The sequence below is a fragment of the Leiobunum rupestre genome, chromosome 1 (assembly GCF_980474605.1).
Source record: "Leiobunum rupestre chromosome 1, qqLeiRupe1.1.hap1, whole genome shotgun sequence".
NCBI lineage: Eukaryota > Metazoa > Arthropoda > Arachnida > Opiliones > Sclerosomatidae > Leiobunum > Leiobunum rupestre.
In genome coordinates, this window is record NC_143384.1 from 13225696 (window position 1) to 13241310 (window position 15615).

The window sequence follows — 15615 nt, forward strand, 5'->3', positions numbered from 1 at the left end:
TTTTAATATAGCGCCACTATCACTTTTCCGATCAATTTTTTAAATATAGCGCCACTGTCCCTATTCCGATCAATTTTTTTAATATAGCGCCACTATCATTATTCCGATCATTTTTTTAAATATAGCGCCACTATCACTATTCCGATATCTTTTTTTTAATATAGCGCCACTATCACTATTCCGATCAATTTTTGTAATATTGCGCCACTGTCCCTATTCCGATCAATTTTTTTAATATAGCGCCACTATCACTATTCCGATATATTTTTTTAATATAGCGCCACTATCACTATTCCGATCAATTTTTTTAATATAGCGCCACTATCACTATTCCGATAATTTTTTTAATATTGCGCCACTGTCCCTATTCCGATCAATTTTTTTAATATAGCGCCACTATCACTATTCCGATCAATTTTTTTAATATAGCGCCACTATCACTATTCCGATCATTTTTTTTAATATTGCGCCACTGTCCCTATTCCGATCAATTTTTTAATATGGCGCCACTATCACTATTCCGATATCTTTTTTTAATATAGCGCCACTATCACTATTCCGATCAATTTTTTTAATATAGCGCCACTATCACTATTCCGATCAATTTTTTTAATATTGCGCCACTGTCCCTATTCCGATCAATTTTTTTAGCGCCACTATCATTATTCCGATCAATTTTTTTAATATAGCGCCACTTTTCCGATCAATTTTTTAAATATAGCGCCACTGTCCCTATTCCGATCATTTTTTTTAATATAGCGCCACTATCCCTATTCCGATCAATTTTTTTAATATAGCGCCACTATCATTATCCCGATCAATTTTTTTAATATAGCGCCACTATCACTTTTCCGATCAATATTTTAAATATAGCGCCACTGTCCCTATTCCGATCAATTTTTTTAATATAGCGCCACTATCATTATTCCGATCAATTTTTTTAATATAGCGCCACTATCACTTTTCCGATCATTTTTTTAATATAGCGCCACTATCCCTATTCCGATCAATTTTTTTAATATAGCGCCACTATCATTATTCCGATAAATTTTTTTAATATAGCGCCACTATCACTTTTCCGATCAATTTTTTAAATATAGCGCCACTATCCCTATTCCGATCAATTTTTTTAATATAGCGCCACTATCATTATTCCGATCAATTTTTTTAATATAGCGCCACTATCCCTATTCCGATCAATTTTTTTAATATAGCGCCACTATCATTATTCCGATCAATTTTTTTTAATATAGCGCCACTGTCCCTATTCCGATCAATTTTTTTAATATAGCGCCACTATCATTATTCCGATCAATTTTTTTAATATAGCGCCACTATCACTTTTCCGATCATTTTTTTAATATAGCGCCACTATCCCTATTCCGATCAATTTTTTTAATATAGCGCCACTATCATTATTCCGATCAATTTTTTTAATATAGCGCCACTATCACTTTTCCGATCAATTTTTTAAATATAGCGCCACTATCCCTATTCCGATCAATTTTTTTAATATAGCGCCACTATCATTATTCCGATCAATTTTTTTAATATAGCGCCACTATCACTTTTTCGATCAATTTTTTAAATATAGCGCCACTATCTCTATTCCGATCAATTTTTTTAATATAGCGCCACTATCACTTTTCCGATCATTTTTTTAATATAGCGCCACTATCCCTATTCCGATCAATTTTTTTAATATAGCGCCACTATCATTATTCCGATCAATTTTTTTAATATAGCGCCACTATCACTTTTCCGATCAATTTTTTAAATATAGCGCCACTATCCCTATTCCGATCAATTTTTTTAATATAGCGCCACTATCATTATTCCGATCAATTTTTTTAATATAGCGCCACTATCACTTTTTCGATCAATTTTTTAAATATAGCGCCACTATCTCTATTCCGATCAATTTTTTTAATATAGCGCCACTATCATTATTCCGATCAATTTTTTTAATATAGCGCCACTATCACTTTTCCGATCAATTTTTTAAATATAGCGCCACTATCCCTATTCCGATCAATTTTTTTTAATATAGCGCCACTATCATTATTCCGATTAATTTTTTTAATATAGCGCCACTATCACTTTTCCGATCAATTTTTTAAATATAGCGCCACTATCATTATTCCGATTAATTTTTTTAATATAGCGCCACTATCACTTTTCCGATCAATTTTTTAAATATAGCGCCACTATCCCTATTCCGATCATTTTTTTAATATAGCGCCACTGTCCCTATTCCGATCAATTTTTTTAATATAGCGCCACTATCATTATTCCGATCATTTTTTTAAATATAGCGCCACTATCCCTATTTCGATCAATTTTTTTAATATAGCGCCACTATCACTATTCCGATCAATTTTTTTAATATAGCGCCACTATCACTATTCCGATCATTTTTTTTAATATTGCGCCACTGTCCCTATTCCGATCAATTTTTTAATATGGCGCCACTATCACTATTCCGATATCTTTTTTTAATATAGCGCCACTATCACTATTCCGATCAATTTTTTTAATATAGCGCCACTATCACTATTCCGATCAATTTTTTTAATATTGCGCCACTGTCCCTATTCCGATCAATTTTTTTAGCGCCACTATCATTATTCCGATCAATTTTTTTAATATAGCGCCACTTTTCCGATCAATTTTTTAAATATAGCGCCACTGTCCCTATTCCGATCATTTTTTTTAATATAGCGCCACTATCCCTATTCCGATCAATTTTTTTAATATAGCGCCACTATCATTATCCCGATCAATTTTTTTAATATAGCGCCACTATCACTTTTCCGATCAATATTTTAAATATAGCGCCACTGTCCCTATTCCGATCAATTTTTTTAATATAGCGCCACTATCATTATTCCGATCAATTTTTTTAATATAGCGCCACTATCACTTTTCCGATCATTTTTTTAATATAGCGCCACTATCCCTATTCCGATCAATTTTTTTAATATAGCGCCACTATCATTATTCCGATAAATTTTTTTAATATAGCGCCACTATCACTTTTCCGATCAATTTTTTAAATATAGCGCCACTATCCCTATTCCGATCAATTTTTTTAATATAGCGCCACTATCATTATTCCGATCAATTTTTTTAATATAGCGCCACTATCCCTATTCCGATCAATTTTTTTAATATAGCGCCACTATCATTATTCCGATCAATTTTTTTTAATATAGCGCCACTGTCCCTATTCCGATCAATTTTTTTAATATAGCGCCACTATCATTATTCCGATCAATTTTTTTAATATAGCGCCACTATCACTTTTCCGATCATTTTTTTAATATAGCGCCACTATCCCTATTCCGATCAATTTTTTTAATATAGCGCCACTATCATTATTCCGATCAATTTTTTTAATATAGCGCCACTATCACTTTTCCGATCAATTTTTTAAATATAGCGCCACTATCCCTATTCCGATCAATTTTTTTAATATAGCGCCACTATCATTATTCCGATCAATTTTTTTAATATAGCGCCACTATCACTTTTTCGATCAATTTTTTAAATATAGCGCCACTATCTCTATTCCGATCAATTTTTTTAATATAGCGCCACTATCATTATTCCGATCAATTTTTTTAATATAGCGCCACTATCACTTTTCCGATCAATTTTTTAAATATAGCGCCACTATCCCTATTCCGATCAATTTTTTTTAATATAGCGCCACTATCATTATTCCGATTAATTTTTTTAATATAGCGCCACTATCACTTTTCCGATCAATTTTTTAAATATAGCGCCACTATCCCTATTCCGATCATTTTTTTAATATAGCGCCACTGTCCCTATTCCGATCAATTTTTTAAATATAGCGCCACTATCCCTATTCCGATCAATTTTTTTAATATAGCGCCCCTATCACTATTCCGATCAATTTTTTTAATATTGCGCCACTGTCCCTATTCCGATCATTTTTTTTAATATAGCGCCACTATCCCTATTCCGATCAATTTTTTTAATATAGCGCCACTATCACTTTTCCGATCAATATTTTAAATATAGCGCCACTGTCCCTATTCCGATCAATTTTTTTAATATAGCGCCACTATCATTATTCCGATCAATTTTTTTAATATAGCGCCACTATCACTTTTCCGATCATTTTTTTAATATAGCGCCACTATCCCTATTCCGATCAATTTTTTTAATATAGCGCCACTATCATTATTCCGATCAATTTTTTTAATATAGCGCCACTATCACTTTTCCGATCATTTTTTTTAAATATAGCGCCACTATCCCTATTCCGATCAATTTTTTTAATATAGCGCCATTATCATTATTCCGATCAATTTTTTTAATATAGCGCCACTATCACTTTTCCGATCAATTTTTTAAATATAGCGCCACTATCCCTATTCCGATAAATTTTTTTAATATAGCGCCACTATCATTATTCCGATCAATTTTTTTAATATAGCGCCACTATCACTTTTCCGATCAATTTTTGAAATATAGCGCCACTATCCCTATTCCGATCAATTTTTTTAATATAGCGCCACTGTCCCTATTCCGATCAATTTTTTAAATATAGCGCCACTATCCCTATTCCGATCAATTTTTTTAATATAGCACCACTATCACTATTCCGATAAATTTTTTGTAATATTGCGCCACTGTCCCTATTCCGATCAATTTTTTAATATAGCGCCACTATCATTATTCCGATCAATTTTTTTAATATAGCGCCACTATCACTTTTCCGATCAATTTTTTAAATTTAGCGCCACTGTCCCTATTCCGATCATTTTTTTTAATATAGCACCACTATCCCTATTCCGATCAATTTTTTTAATATAGCGCCACTATCATTATCCCGATCAATTTTTTTAATATAGCGCCACTATCACTTTTCCGATCATTTTTTTTAATATAGCGCCACTATCACTTTTCCGATCAATTTTTTTAAATATAGCGCCACTATCCCTATTCCGATCAATTTTTTTAATATAGCGCCATTATCATTATTCCGATCAATTTTTTTAATATAGCGCCACTATCACTTTTCCGATCAATTTTTTAAATATAGCGCCACTATCCCTATTCCGATAAATTTTTTTAATATAGCGCCACTATCATTATTCCGATCAATTTTTTTAATATAGCGCCACTATCACTTTTCCGATCAATTTTTGAAATATAGCGCCACTATCCCTATTCCGATCAATTTTTTTAATATAGCGCCACTGTCCCTATTCCGATCAATTTTTTAAATATAGCGCCACTATCCCTATTCCGATCAATTTTTTTAATATAGCACCACTATCACTATTCCGATCAATTTTTTTAATATTGCGCCACTGTCCCTATTCCGATCAATTTTTTAATATAGCGCCACTATCATTATTCCGATCAATTTTTTTAATATAGCGCCACTATCACTTTTCCGATCAATTTTTTAAATTTAGCGCCACTGTCCCTATTCCGATCATTTTTTTTAATATAGCACCACTATCCCTATTCCGATCAATTTTTTTAATATAGCGCCACTATCATTATCCCGATCAATTTTTTTAATATAGCGCCACTATCACTTTTCCGATCATTTTTTTTAATATAGCGCCACTATCACTTTTCCGATCATTTTTTTTAATATAGCGCCACTATCCCTATTCCGATCAATTTTTTTAATATAGCGCCACTATCATTATTCCGATCAATTTTTTTAATATAGCGCCACTATCCCTATTCCGATCAATTTTTTTAATATAGCGCCACTATCATTATTCCGATCAATTTTTTTAATATAGCGCCACTATCACTTTTCCGATCATTTTTTTAAATATAGCGCCACTATCCCTATTCCGATCAATTTTTTTAATATAGCGCCACTATCATTATTCCGGTCAATTTTTTTAATATAGCGCCACTATCACTTTTCCGATCAATTTTTTAAATATAGCGTCATTGTCCCTATTCCGATCATTTTTTTTAATATAGCGCACTATCACTATTCCGATCAAATTTTCTATGAATCCCTCAAAAGGTTTAAATATCAAGTGAATAATATATTTATATTTAGTTTCGCCGTATCAAGTGAATATCAAATATAATTTCTTTCTACCCTCACAATTTTTTTTAAAAACCCTCAACATTTAAAAATCAAATTAAAATCAAATCTACCTTATGGATTTTTAACCCTTTCATAAATCTTTAGAAAGCACCACTATCAAATCCCTATCAATTTTTTTCTAACGCCTTTTTATTTACATATCAAGTAGTAAGTAATAAATTATGAAAATAATTTTTACCTTTTAAACAAAAGTTCTAAATTGGAAACGAGTCAATCGACTTCACAATGGTAGGTTTTCCAATCGCAGTGTGAGCCACGCACCATAATCCCGCGATTCCGCGAATAATGTATGGTTTGGTTTGGATTTAGTTTTATTTACCGCGCCCTAAAGAAATTTCTAGAATTTGTTTACTGAGTTTACACAAAAGATGCAGCATTCCGTGGCTCTATGCTAGCCCCCAAGCCCACGTGATGACATCGAGAGTTCGAAACCACCAATTAACAATCACTGTAGCTGGCGCCTTTTTTTGGATACGGCCAACCTTAATCTATAGCGCAAGATCAAAGTTGGCCGTGCTTAAGATAACGTGTACGTATGTACGAGTTCCAATAAAACCTTGAACCTTGAACCTTTTAACGTATTTCAAAGTCATTTTTTGTAAAAATAAGACTGAGGCAGACAAGACCACGAGCTTAACCCCTTTGTTGTCAGCCCCAATACTCCTACTGGCATCACGGTGGAGCGTTTGCTAGAGGTGAAAATAAAATTTGTATCTCTTCTCGAAAGTCAGTAGGGGGGTGGAAATGAACAACGCGTCAGAAACAAGATGTGCAAATTTATCCTATCTATCATTTACCCCTCAAAATCATTTAGATGGTGCCAATATAAATATCGTGATCAATTTTTTCAAAACCCCGCAATGTTTAAATAACAATTTAAAATCAAAGATGAGTATCTTTTCTCGATGAATTTTATTCCTCTCAATTTTTTAATATAACGCGACTATCACTATTCCGATCAATTTTTCTATCAATCAATTTGTATAGAATTTTTTTTGGTTAAAAATCGTATCAAAATTTATATAATTGTAAGGTATATTTCTGAAGTCGATCAAAAAAGTATTAGATTCAGAAATGATATGATAGTACCCATCTTTGGCCGACACTCGCTTTAACAGACACTGATATCTCGAAACTGGTGCTGGCCAGTAGCGTAGCTAGAAATTCGACTACCTGGGGTTGCATAAAAGGTACGAGTGCGAGGGGTCGGATGTTTACCAAAATCCCGTACACTTTGTCTAAAATCGCAAAATCTGCTATCTCTCTCTATGGTAATTTAAAATAAATTTAACCACTATTGCACAGTAAAAACATATTTATTTAATTAATTTAATTTTTTTACTGTGCAAAAGTGGTTAAATTTAATATTTTAAATTAGTTTATGTACAGGCAGTCCGTCCACAAATAAAAATAAATAATAACTCTCTATGGTAAATAAACATTAAAATCCCAAAATCACTTAAAAATAATTATAAAATCGCCAAAATCTCTACGAAATCCCGAAATCCCGTACAAAATAATGGCAAATGTCCGACCCCTCGTACGAGTGGTGGGGAAGTGGTGAAAATTTAACATTTACTACGTTTTCATGTAGGTAGTAAATTCGTGTTTGGTGTAAACCGAATTTCGAAATCCGTGCTTCATGGCATGAAAAGTCTTGTGTTAGAGCTAACATGTGTTTTTCTAACTCGGGTAATGGACCCGTACTTTCTCAGAGTACTTTATAATAGTGAAAACAGGTCGTTTATTGAACGGGACGAAACGAAAACGTCTCGTTTTGATCGATTATTTTACGGAATTTCTTAAACAATTCTCGGAATAATCTTGAAAGGGTTTTCGGTCACATTATTTATTTCGACCTTTCGATTAAATGGTGATAAAAAGAACTAGAGCCGCTTTAAACATGATACTCGTACTCATTTTCGGTCTTTTTGCAAAAGCAGATCCCGATGTCAGAGCCCAATAGATTTTGCAGAGAACGAATCTAGTATAAAAATTCGAAACAATGTTTATTAGCTAGGCTATTTTTTACTTAAAGATATTCCAACATTGGGTGTTTGCTCGGGTCTTTGTTATTTTTAAATTTGTGTTGTCCTTTTTATTTCATCAAATGCCTGGCTATTTTGGTAATTTCAGGCAGGCTATAGCCTACCGTTAGTACCGCTACGATTTATTAGAGCGATCCGTAAATCAAAATAGAGGTGAACTGACCACGTCGGCCAAGGGATAGCGGCAAAATGTTGATTTGGGGTCCTGTCCCTTAACCAAGGTGTCGATGGTTTGGAACCCAGGGGCGAATCCAAAGTGAGTTAATCGTGGCATTGGTGTAATCGATATTTCAACGATCATTATAATCAATTCTTGGTTCGAGTTGACGAGTAGTTGACTATAGGGGTATTAGGCCCACTTGGCAGTCCGCTTCTCAAACAAACCGTTTCAAAAAATACTTGCGAAAAACCTCCATTTTTTTGGTCCGTAGTTTTTATTCTTTTATTTATTATCTACAGGTATCAATGTGGGTTCATCGAAGATTTTTATTCTCATTATAGTTCTACTATTTTATGAATAAATTTTTCCAGGCTGCAAGGTCTTCTTGCTTGTAGTGCTCATTCTTAAATCCTTTTGTTAGTTTCGGTGGTGGGGTTTTTTTTAAGGGAATTTTTTTTTTGGTTTTCGGGGGAAGGCCTTAATCCAGGCATCGAGGTCTTCTTGCTTGTAGTGCTCATTCTTAAATTCTTTTGTTGGTTTCGCTGGTGGGGTTTTTTTTGGTGGACTCGCTGGGAAAGCGTTAATCCATGCATCGAAGTCTTCTGGCTTGTAGTGCTGATTCTTATATTTCTTACTCATGAGTACAACCTTATCAAAAATATAGATTTTTCTCGGTAATCTCTTCCTCGCTTCCACTTCTGGTCCGTAGGGAATACTTCTTTTAATTGATTTCAATTCGAACTCATCAGCATCCAAATTTTGTGGAACTTTTTCGTCATCAACCCAGTTGAGCATGCTCGTCACGCGTTGTTCCCCGTATGGATAACTACCCACTACATTGAAATAAAAGCATTTTGAAATTATAATCAGTCATCGTCATTTCGCGATATTATCAGAAAATATCGTCTGATAAAGCATACACCTCAGGATTTCGGATACTACTTTACGTTCGAGTCGACGATATTATCAGAAAATATCGTCTGATAAAGCATACACCTCATGATTTCGGTTAGTACTTTACATTCGAGTCGACGATATTATCAGAAAATATAGTCTGATAAAGAATACACCTCACGATTTCGGTTAGTACTTTACATTCGAGTCGACGATATTATCAGAAAATATCGTCTGATAAAGCACACACCTCATTTTGGTAATGTCACTGAGCAAAATTATTTCGCAGAATTGTTTCACTCCTAAATTAAAATGAGGAATAACTTCATTTTGGTAATGTCACTGAGCAAAATTATTTCGCAGAATGGTTTCACTCCTAAATTAAAATGAGGAATAACTTTATTTTGGTAATGTCACTGAGCAAAATTATTTCGCAGAATTGTTTCACTCCTAAATTAAAATGAGGAATAACTTTATTTTGGTAATGTCACTGAGCAAAATTATTTCGCAGAATGGTTTCACTCCTAAATTAAAATGAGGAATAACTTCATTTTGGTAATGTCTGATAAAGAATACACCTCACGATTTCGGCTAGTACTTTACATTCGAGTCGACGATATTATCAGAAAATATAGTCTGATAAAGAATACACCTCACGATTTCGGTTAGTACTTTACATTCGAGTCGACGATATTATCAGAAAATATAGTCTGATAAAGAATACACCTCACGATTTCGGTTAGTACTTTACATTCGAGTCGACGATATTATCAGAAAATATCGTCTGATAAAGAATATACCTCACGATTTCGGTTAGTACTTTACATTCGAGTCGACGATATTATCAGAAAATATAGTCTGATAAAGAATACACCTCACGATTTCGGTTAGTACTTTACATTCGAGTCGACGATATTATCAGAAAATATCGTCTGATAAAGAATACACCTCACGATTTCGGTTAGTACTTTACATTCGAGTCGATGATATTATCAGAAAATATAGTCTGATAAAGAATACACCTCAGGATTTCGGTTAGTACTTTACATTTGAGTCGACGATATTATCAGAAAATATAGTCTGATAAAGAATACACCTCACGATTTCGGTTAGTACTTTACATTCGAGTCGACGATATTATCAGAAAATATCGTCTGATAAAGCACACACCTCATTTTGGTAATGTCACTGAGCAAAATTATTTCGCAGAATTGTTTCACTCCTAAATTAAAATGAGGAATAACTTCATTTTGGTAATGTCACTGAGCAAAATTATTTCGCAGAATGGTTTCACTCCTAAATTAAAATGAGGAATAACTTTATTTTGGTAATGTCACTGAGCAAAATTATTTCGCAGAATTGTTTCACTCCTAAATTAAAATGAGGAATAACTTTATTTTGGTAATGTCACTGAGCAAAATTATTTCGCAGAATGGTTTCACTCCTAAATTAAAATGAGGAATAACTTCATTTTGGTAATGTCTGATAAAGAATACACCTCACGATTTCGGCTAGTACTTTACATTCGAGTCGACGATATTATCAGAAAATATAGTCTGATAAAGAATACACCTCACGATTTCGGTTAGTACTTTACATTCGAGTCGACGATATTATCAGAAAATATAGTCTGATAAAGAATACACCTCACGATTTCGGTTAGTACTTTACATTCGAGTCGACGATATTATCAGAAAATATCGTCTGATAAAGAATATACCTCACGATTTCGGTTAGTACTTTACATTCGAGTCGACGATATTATCAGAAAATATAGTCTGATAAAGAATACACCTCACGATTTCGGTTAGTACTTTACATTCGAGTCGACGATATTATCAGAAAATATCGTCTGATAAAGAATACACCTCACGATTTCGGTTAGTACTTTACATTCGAGTCGATGATATTATCAGAAAATATAGTCTGATAAAGAATACACCTCAGGATTTCGGTTAGTACTTTACATTTGAGTCGACGATATTATCAGAAAATATAGTCTGATAAAGAATACACCTCACGATTTCGGTTAGTACTTTACATTCGAGTCGACGATATTATCAGAAAATATCATCTGATAAAGCACACACCTCACGATTTCGGATAGTACTTTACATTCGAGTCGACGATATTTGTGATGTATCCTTGAGGTGTTTGCTTTAGCGGACTTCTCTCCTCAAGTTAGTGATCACTCAATAGGAGCTTAAATAAAACATCTTTAAAGAAATCGCCAAGAAGTAATATATCCGAGAGCCATGACCTGCAAGTTACTGCTTGTGGAAATGATTGTGTTAATTCGCTGAATATCTACTGAAATTGAAGAAGCTCTTTCCAGCCAACCATATTCAGGCTTTTTTCCAGCTCTACTTCCAGAGCTCAGGAAAAAAAGAGTAAAATTGCAACGTCTCTTATATATAATATAATATTCGCCAGGAATATTTTTGGTTAAGCCATTTTCCGCTAATTTTCGAAATACGCCGTCTCATGGGAAATTACTCTCCCTAGCGGTTATCGCGTTAAGTATGTTTTTATATTATTATTTTTTGTCAACATCGTGTTACATTTAGCCAGAAGCCATCTTATTATTTATTAGAAAAATTGTTTTAGAAAATACTAGAATATAAGCGCCATTATTTCGAGATCCGTAGCGGCTAAACACACTATTGGCTTGTCTCGGATTCAGCACATTTTTTTCATCTAGAATCAATTTTAAAATCTTTTGCACCCAAACCAGTAATGAAAACCCCGTGACTCCTATACAAAGTGAGTAGAGCCAGAGTACCAAATTATTAAGAATGACTGTAGAATGATTACAGCGATAATTCAAATATTACAGCCATAATTCAATGATTAGAGCGATAATTAATGGATTACAGTGATAATTAAATGATTAGAGCCATAATTAAATGATTACAGCGATAATTAAATGATTAGAGCCATAATTAAATGATTACAGCGATAATTCAATGATTACGGCGGTAATTCAATGATTACAGCGACAATTAAATGATTACAGCGATAATTAAATGATTACAGCGATAATTAAATGATTAGAGCTATAATTAAATGATTACAGCGATAATTAAATAATTAGAGCGATAATTCAATGATTACAGCGATAATTCAATGATTACAGCGATAATTCAATGATTACATCGATTACGAAATAATTACATCGATTACGTAATAAATACAATGACTACGGAATAATTACTTCGATTACGGAATAATTACTTCGATTACGGAATAATTACTTCGATTACGGAATAATTACTTCGATTACGGAATAATTGCTTCGATTACGGAATAATTACTTCGATTACGGAATAATTACTTCGATTACGGAATAATTACTTCGATTACGGAATAATTACTTCGATTACGGAATAATTACTTCGATTACGGAATAATTACTTCGATTACGGAATAATTACTTCGATTACGGAATAATTACTTCGATTTAGGAATAATTACTTCGATTATGGAATAATTGCTTCGATTATGGAATAATTACTTCGATTGCGGAATAATTACTTCGATTACGGAATAATTGCTTCGATTACGGAATATTTACTTCGATTTAGGAATAATTACTTCGATTATGGAATAATTGCTTCGATTACGGAATAATTACTTCGATTGCGGAATAATTACTTCCTTTACAGAATAATACTTCGATTACGGAATAATTACTTCGATTACGGAATAATTACTTCGATTATGGAATAATTGCTTCGATTGCGGAATAATTACTTCGATTACGGAATAATTACTTCGATTACGGTAAAACAGTGGTTATGGAAGGAATTTAGCTATTTCTGATTACAGTTATTACTGAAAAATAACAGTCGTTACGAAATGTTTTTAGCGATTACAAAATTACGCTTAAGAAAAGTGATCACAATGCGATAAACGTAATCGTTTCCGTCGGAATGGTCTCCTCCGAAAAAGATAAACTTACTTTCTATAAACGTGATAGTTGACAATGAGACCAGTAACAGCTCTAAGTGAATCTTCATCTTGCCACGATGGCTCCACAAACGCCGACAAAGACAGCTTATCCGTTTGTAACACGCTCTTCTCCACACTATGTGTCGCTAATGTCTTGAGATATCTCTCGTTATATTTCATTGCTATCATTCGTGTTGGAATTTCCGTGCATAAATTTCTTCGCTATATACTCGCGGTGATCTTTTCAGCAGCGTATTGGGTTACCCGCCTTTTAACTAGAATTGCCACGGAAATTGTATCCATTTTATGGGGTGGTTTATTTAAAAATTCTTCTACAAGTGACAGTTGGTTTTTAAAAACGGGTTCCATTTACTTGGCTATCGTAAATTAAGGATATTACCATCTCGCGATTAAAGTTTCCTGTTTAAACGAGGGAAATTTGAAGACGACTTTTTTGGACGACAGAACTATTGGATAATCACGGCATGACTAAAACCCTTTTCACAAGAACCAACATGTTTGGGAAACTTTGTTGGTGAACCAAAGTCCCCTAGTGTTGCGTGGCGCAATCTTATAGACTTCGACATAGTCGGATTAGAAATCTTCGGAGCTACTCATATATTGGTTGAAATACGGGTTTGCGTATCTCTAACAAGGAGACGACCCGAGGTGATAATCACCGATTTTGTTCAAAGTCGGGTATAATGTACACCTCTATGTAACTTGAAAAACCTGCGAGGGAAAAGTTGCGACAGGCTTTCGTTTTGCCATGGCAACCGAAAACGTTGTTGACAACATGATTTGGATTTTTTTCCATTGAAAATAACATGGGAATCTGAAGGATTTTAAGGGTCCCCCCCCCCCTGTGAAACCTTTTAAAAAATGAAATATTTTGAAAATTTCAAAAACATTAAAAAAATTTAAATTGATTTTAAAAATTTAATTTAATCAAGTTTAAATGCAATTTGGTCAATTGGGGGACCCTTAAAATCCTTCAGATTCCCATGTTATTTTCAATGGAAATAATTCCAAATCATATGTTGTCAAAAACGTTTTCAGTTGCCATGGCAAAACGAAAGCCCGTCGCAACTTTTTCCTTGCAAGTTTTTCAAGTTACATGGAGGTGTACATTATACCCGACTTTGAACAAAATCGGTGGTTATCACCTCGGGTCATCTCCTTGTTAGTTTGAACTTTGGAGAGTCTATGAAACCCATTTCGAGTGGAAAGCATCCTTAACTAACGAGAAGCGGCATTAAATTTCGGATGTTTGCTTCAAGTCACGACACGACCCGCTACCAAATCCGAACACGCTTCCGCAACTAATGAATTAGGAACAGAGAAACGATAGGGAGGTCTCAGCTAAATAAAGTTAAGTTAGAAGAGACCATCTATGGACTGTGAGAAGGATGATAAAATACGCTTTCCGTTGCTATGCAACGCGTTTTGAAATTTTTAATGTTTAGGCTTAGTTTCTCTTTTCGATATAACAGTCGCCAGCCAGATTTCCTGATGAGTTCCAAATAGAACGAAACCGGTCTACCGTTGGAATTTCTGGCTATTTTATTTAGTTTCTATGTAGTTTATTACTCGAAGATCTATTTGATCCGAGATTCGCTCGAAGACCTATCGGTACGAGTTATTAGTAAGTATTTTAATTTCTTCAAATTGGATTTATAGAAAAATAGTTACACCAAAACAAAAATTTAGTTCAAATGGAAGAGGTAGTCTTCCAAAGAAGCGCCCGGCCGAAAAGTGCTCAAAACAGAGGCGGCGTTTCCTCTTTGAACCGCCATCGCGATGCGTTGCACCAGATACTCTACGGAGCGCGGCTCGGAAGAGATATCTCGAATCCAACGGCCTATGGCGTGAATTAACGACAAAGCATCGCGACCGAAAGCGCCAAGGGTTTCAATGGCCACTGGATGGAAGATGAATTTGCTGTCGAGATCCGAATACTTGGATCTCTTCTTTTTTTCAGCCTGGGTAGCGGCCCAGAGAGGGGCTGAAGATGAAGAGACCAAATAGGAAGGTGCTAGGGGGTCCGTGCAGCTAAAATCCCAAACGATGGCTTTACCACCCGACCACGGTACCATTGACATGCCATCGGGCCGTTTGTTTAGGATTTAGATATATTATCCCTTTTAATTATGGACTAATCTAATTTTTCGCGTATTTTATCAGCTAAATAAACCCTTTTATTTATTGAATAACAATTCGCTGTAATTCCCTATTTGAAAGAATTATCTCGTAGAGATCCTTGTATGAGAAAGTTGGAAATTCAAACTGAACGTCACGATTTCAAACTTTACGAGTTAAAATTTGAGCTAACGTTTTAAGTTCCACATCGAAATATATTTTTCGAGTGGAGCTTTTGCTAGGACCGAAATGTAGTAGTAGTAGTAGCAGTAGTTAGATATTATAAATGCGACCCCTTACGA

The 15615-nt window shown here is 34.1% G+C and overlaps 2 protein-coding genes across 4 annotated transcripts in view; one reads left to right on the forward strand and one right to left on the reverse strand.

Annotated features, from left to right (window-relative positions):
• The window catches only part of LOC149961125 (glutamate receptor ionotropic, NMDA 2B-like), a 176902-nt gene that overhangs the window by 75913 nt on the left and 85374 nt on the right, over positions 1-15615 (forward strand). The window lies entirely within an intron of this gene.
• Positions 8585-13347, reverse strand: LOC149961126 (uncharacterized). The gene is made up of 2 exons (XM_090167949.1): positions 13185-13347; positions 8585-9162 (listed from the first exon to the last, which is right to left on the reverse strand). Exons 1-2 carry the CDS (start codon positions 13240-13242, stop codon positions 8771-8773), a joined length of 450 nt encoding a protein of 149 aa, XP_090024075.1. The 5' UTR covers positions 13243-13347; the 3' UTR covers positions 8585-8770.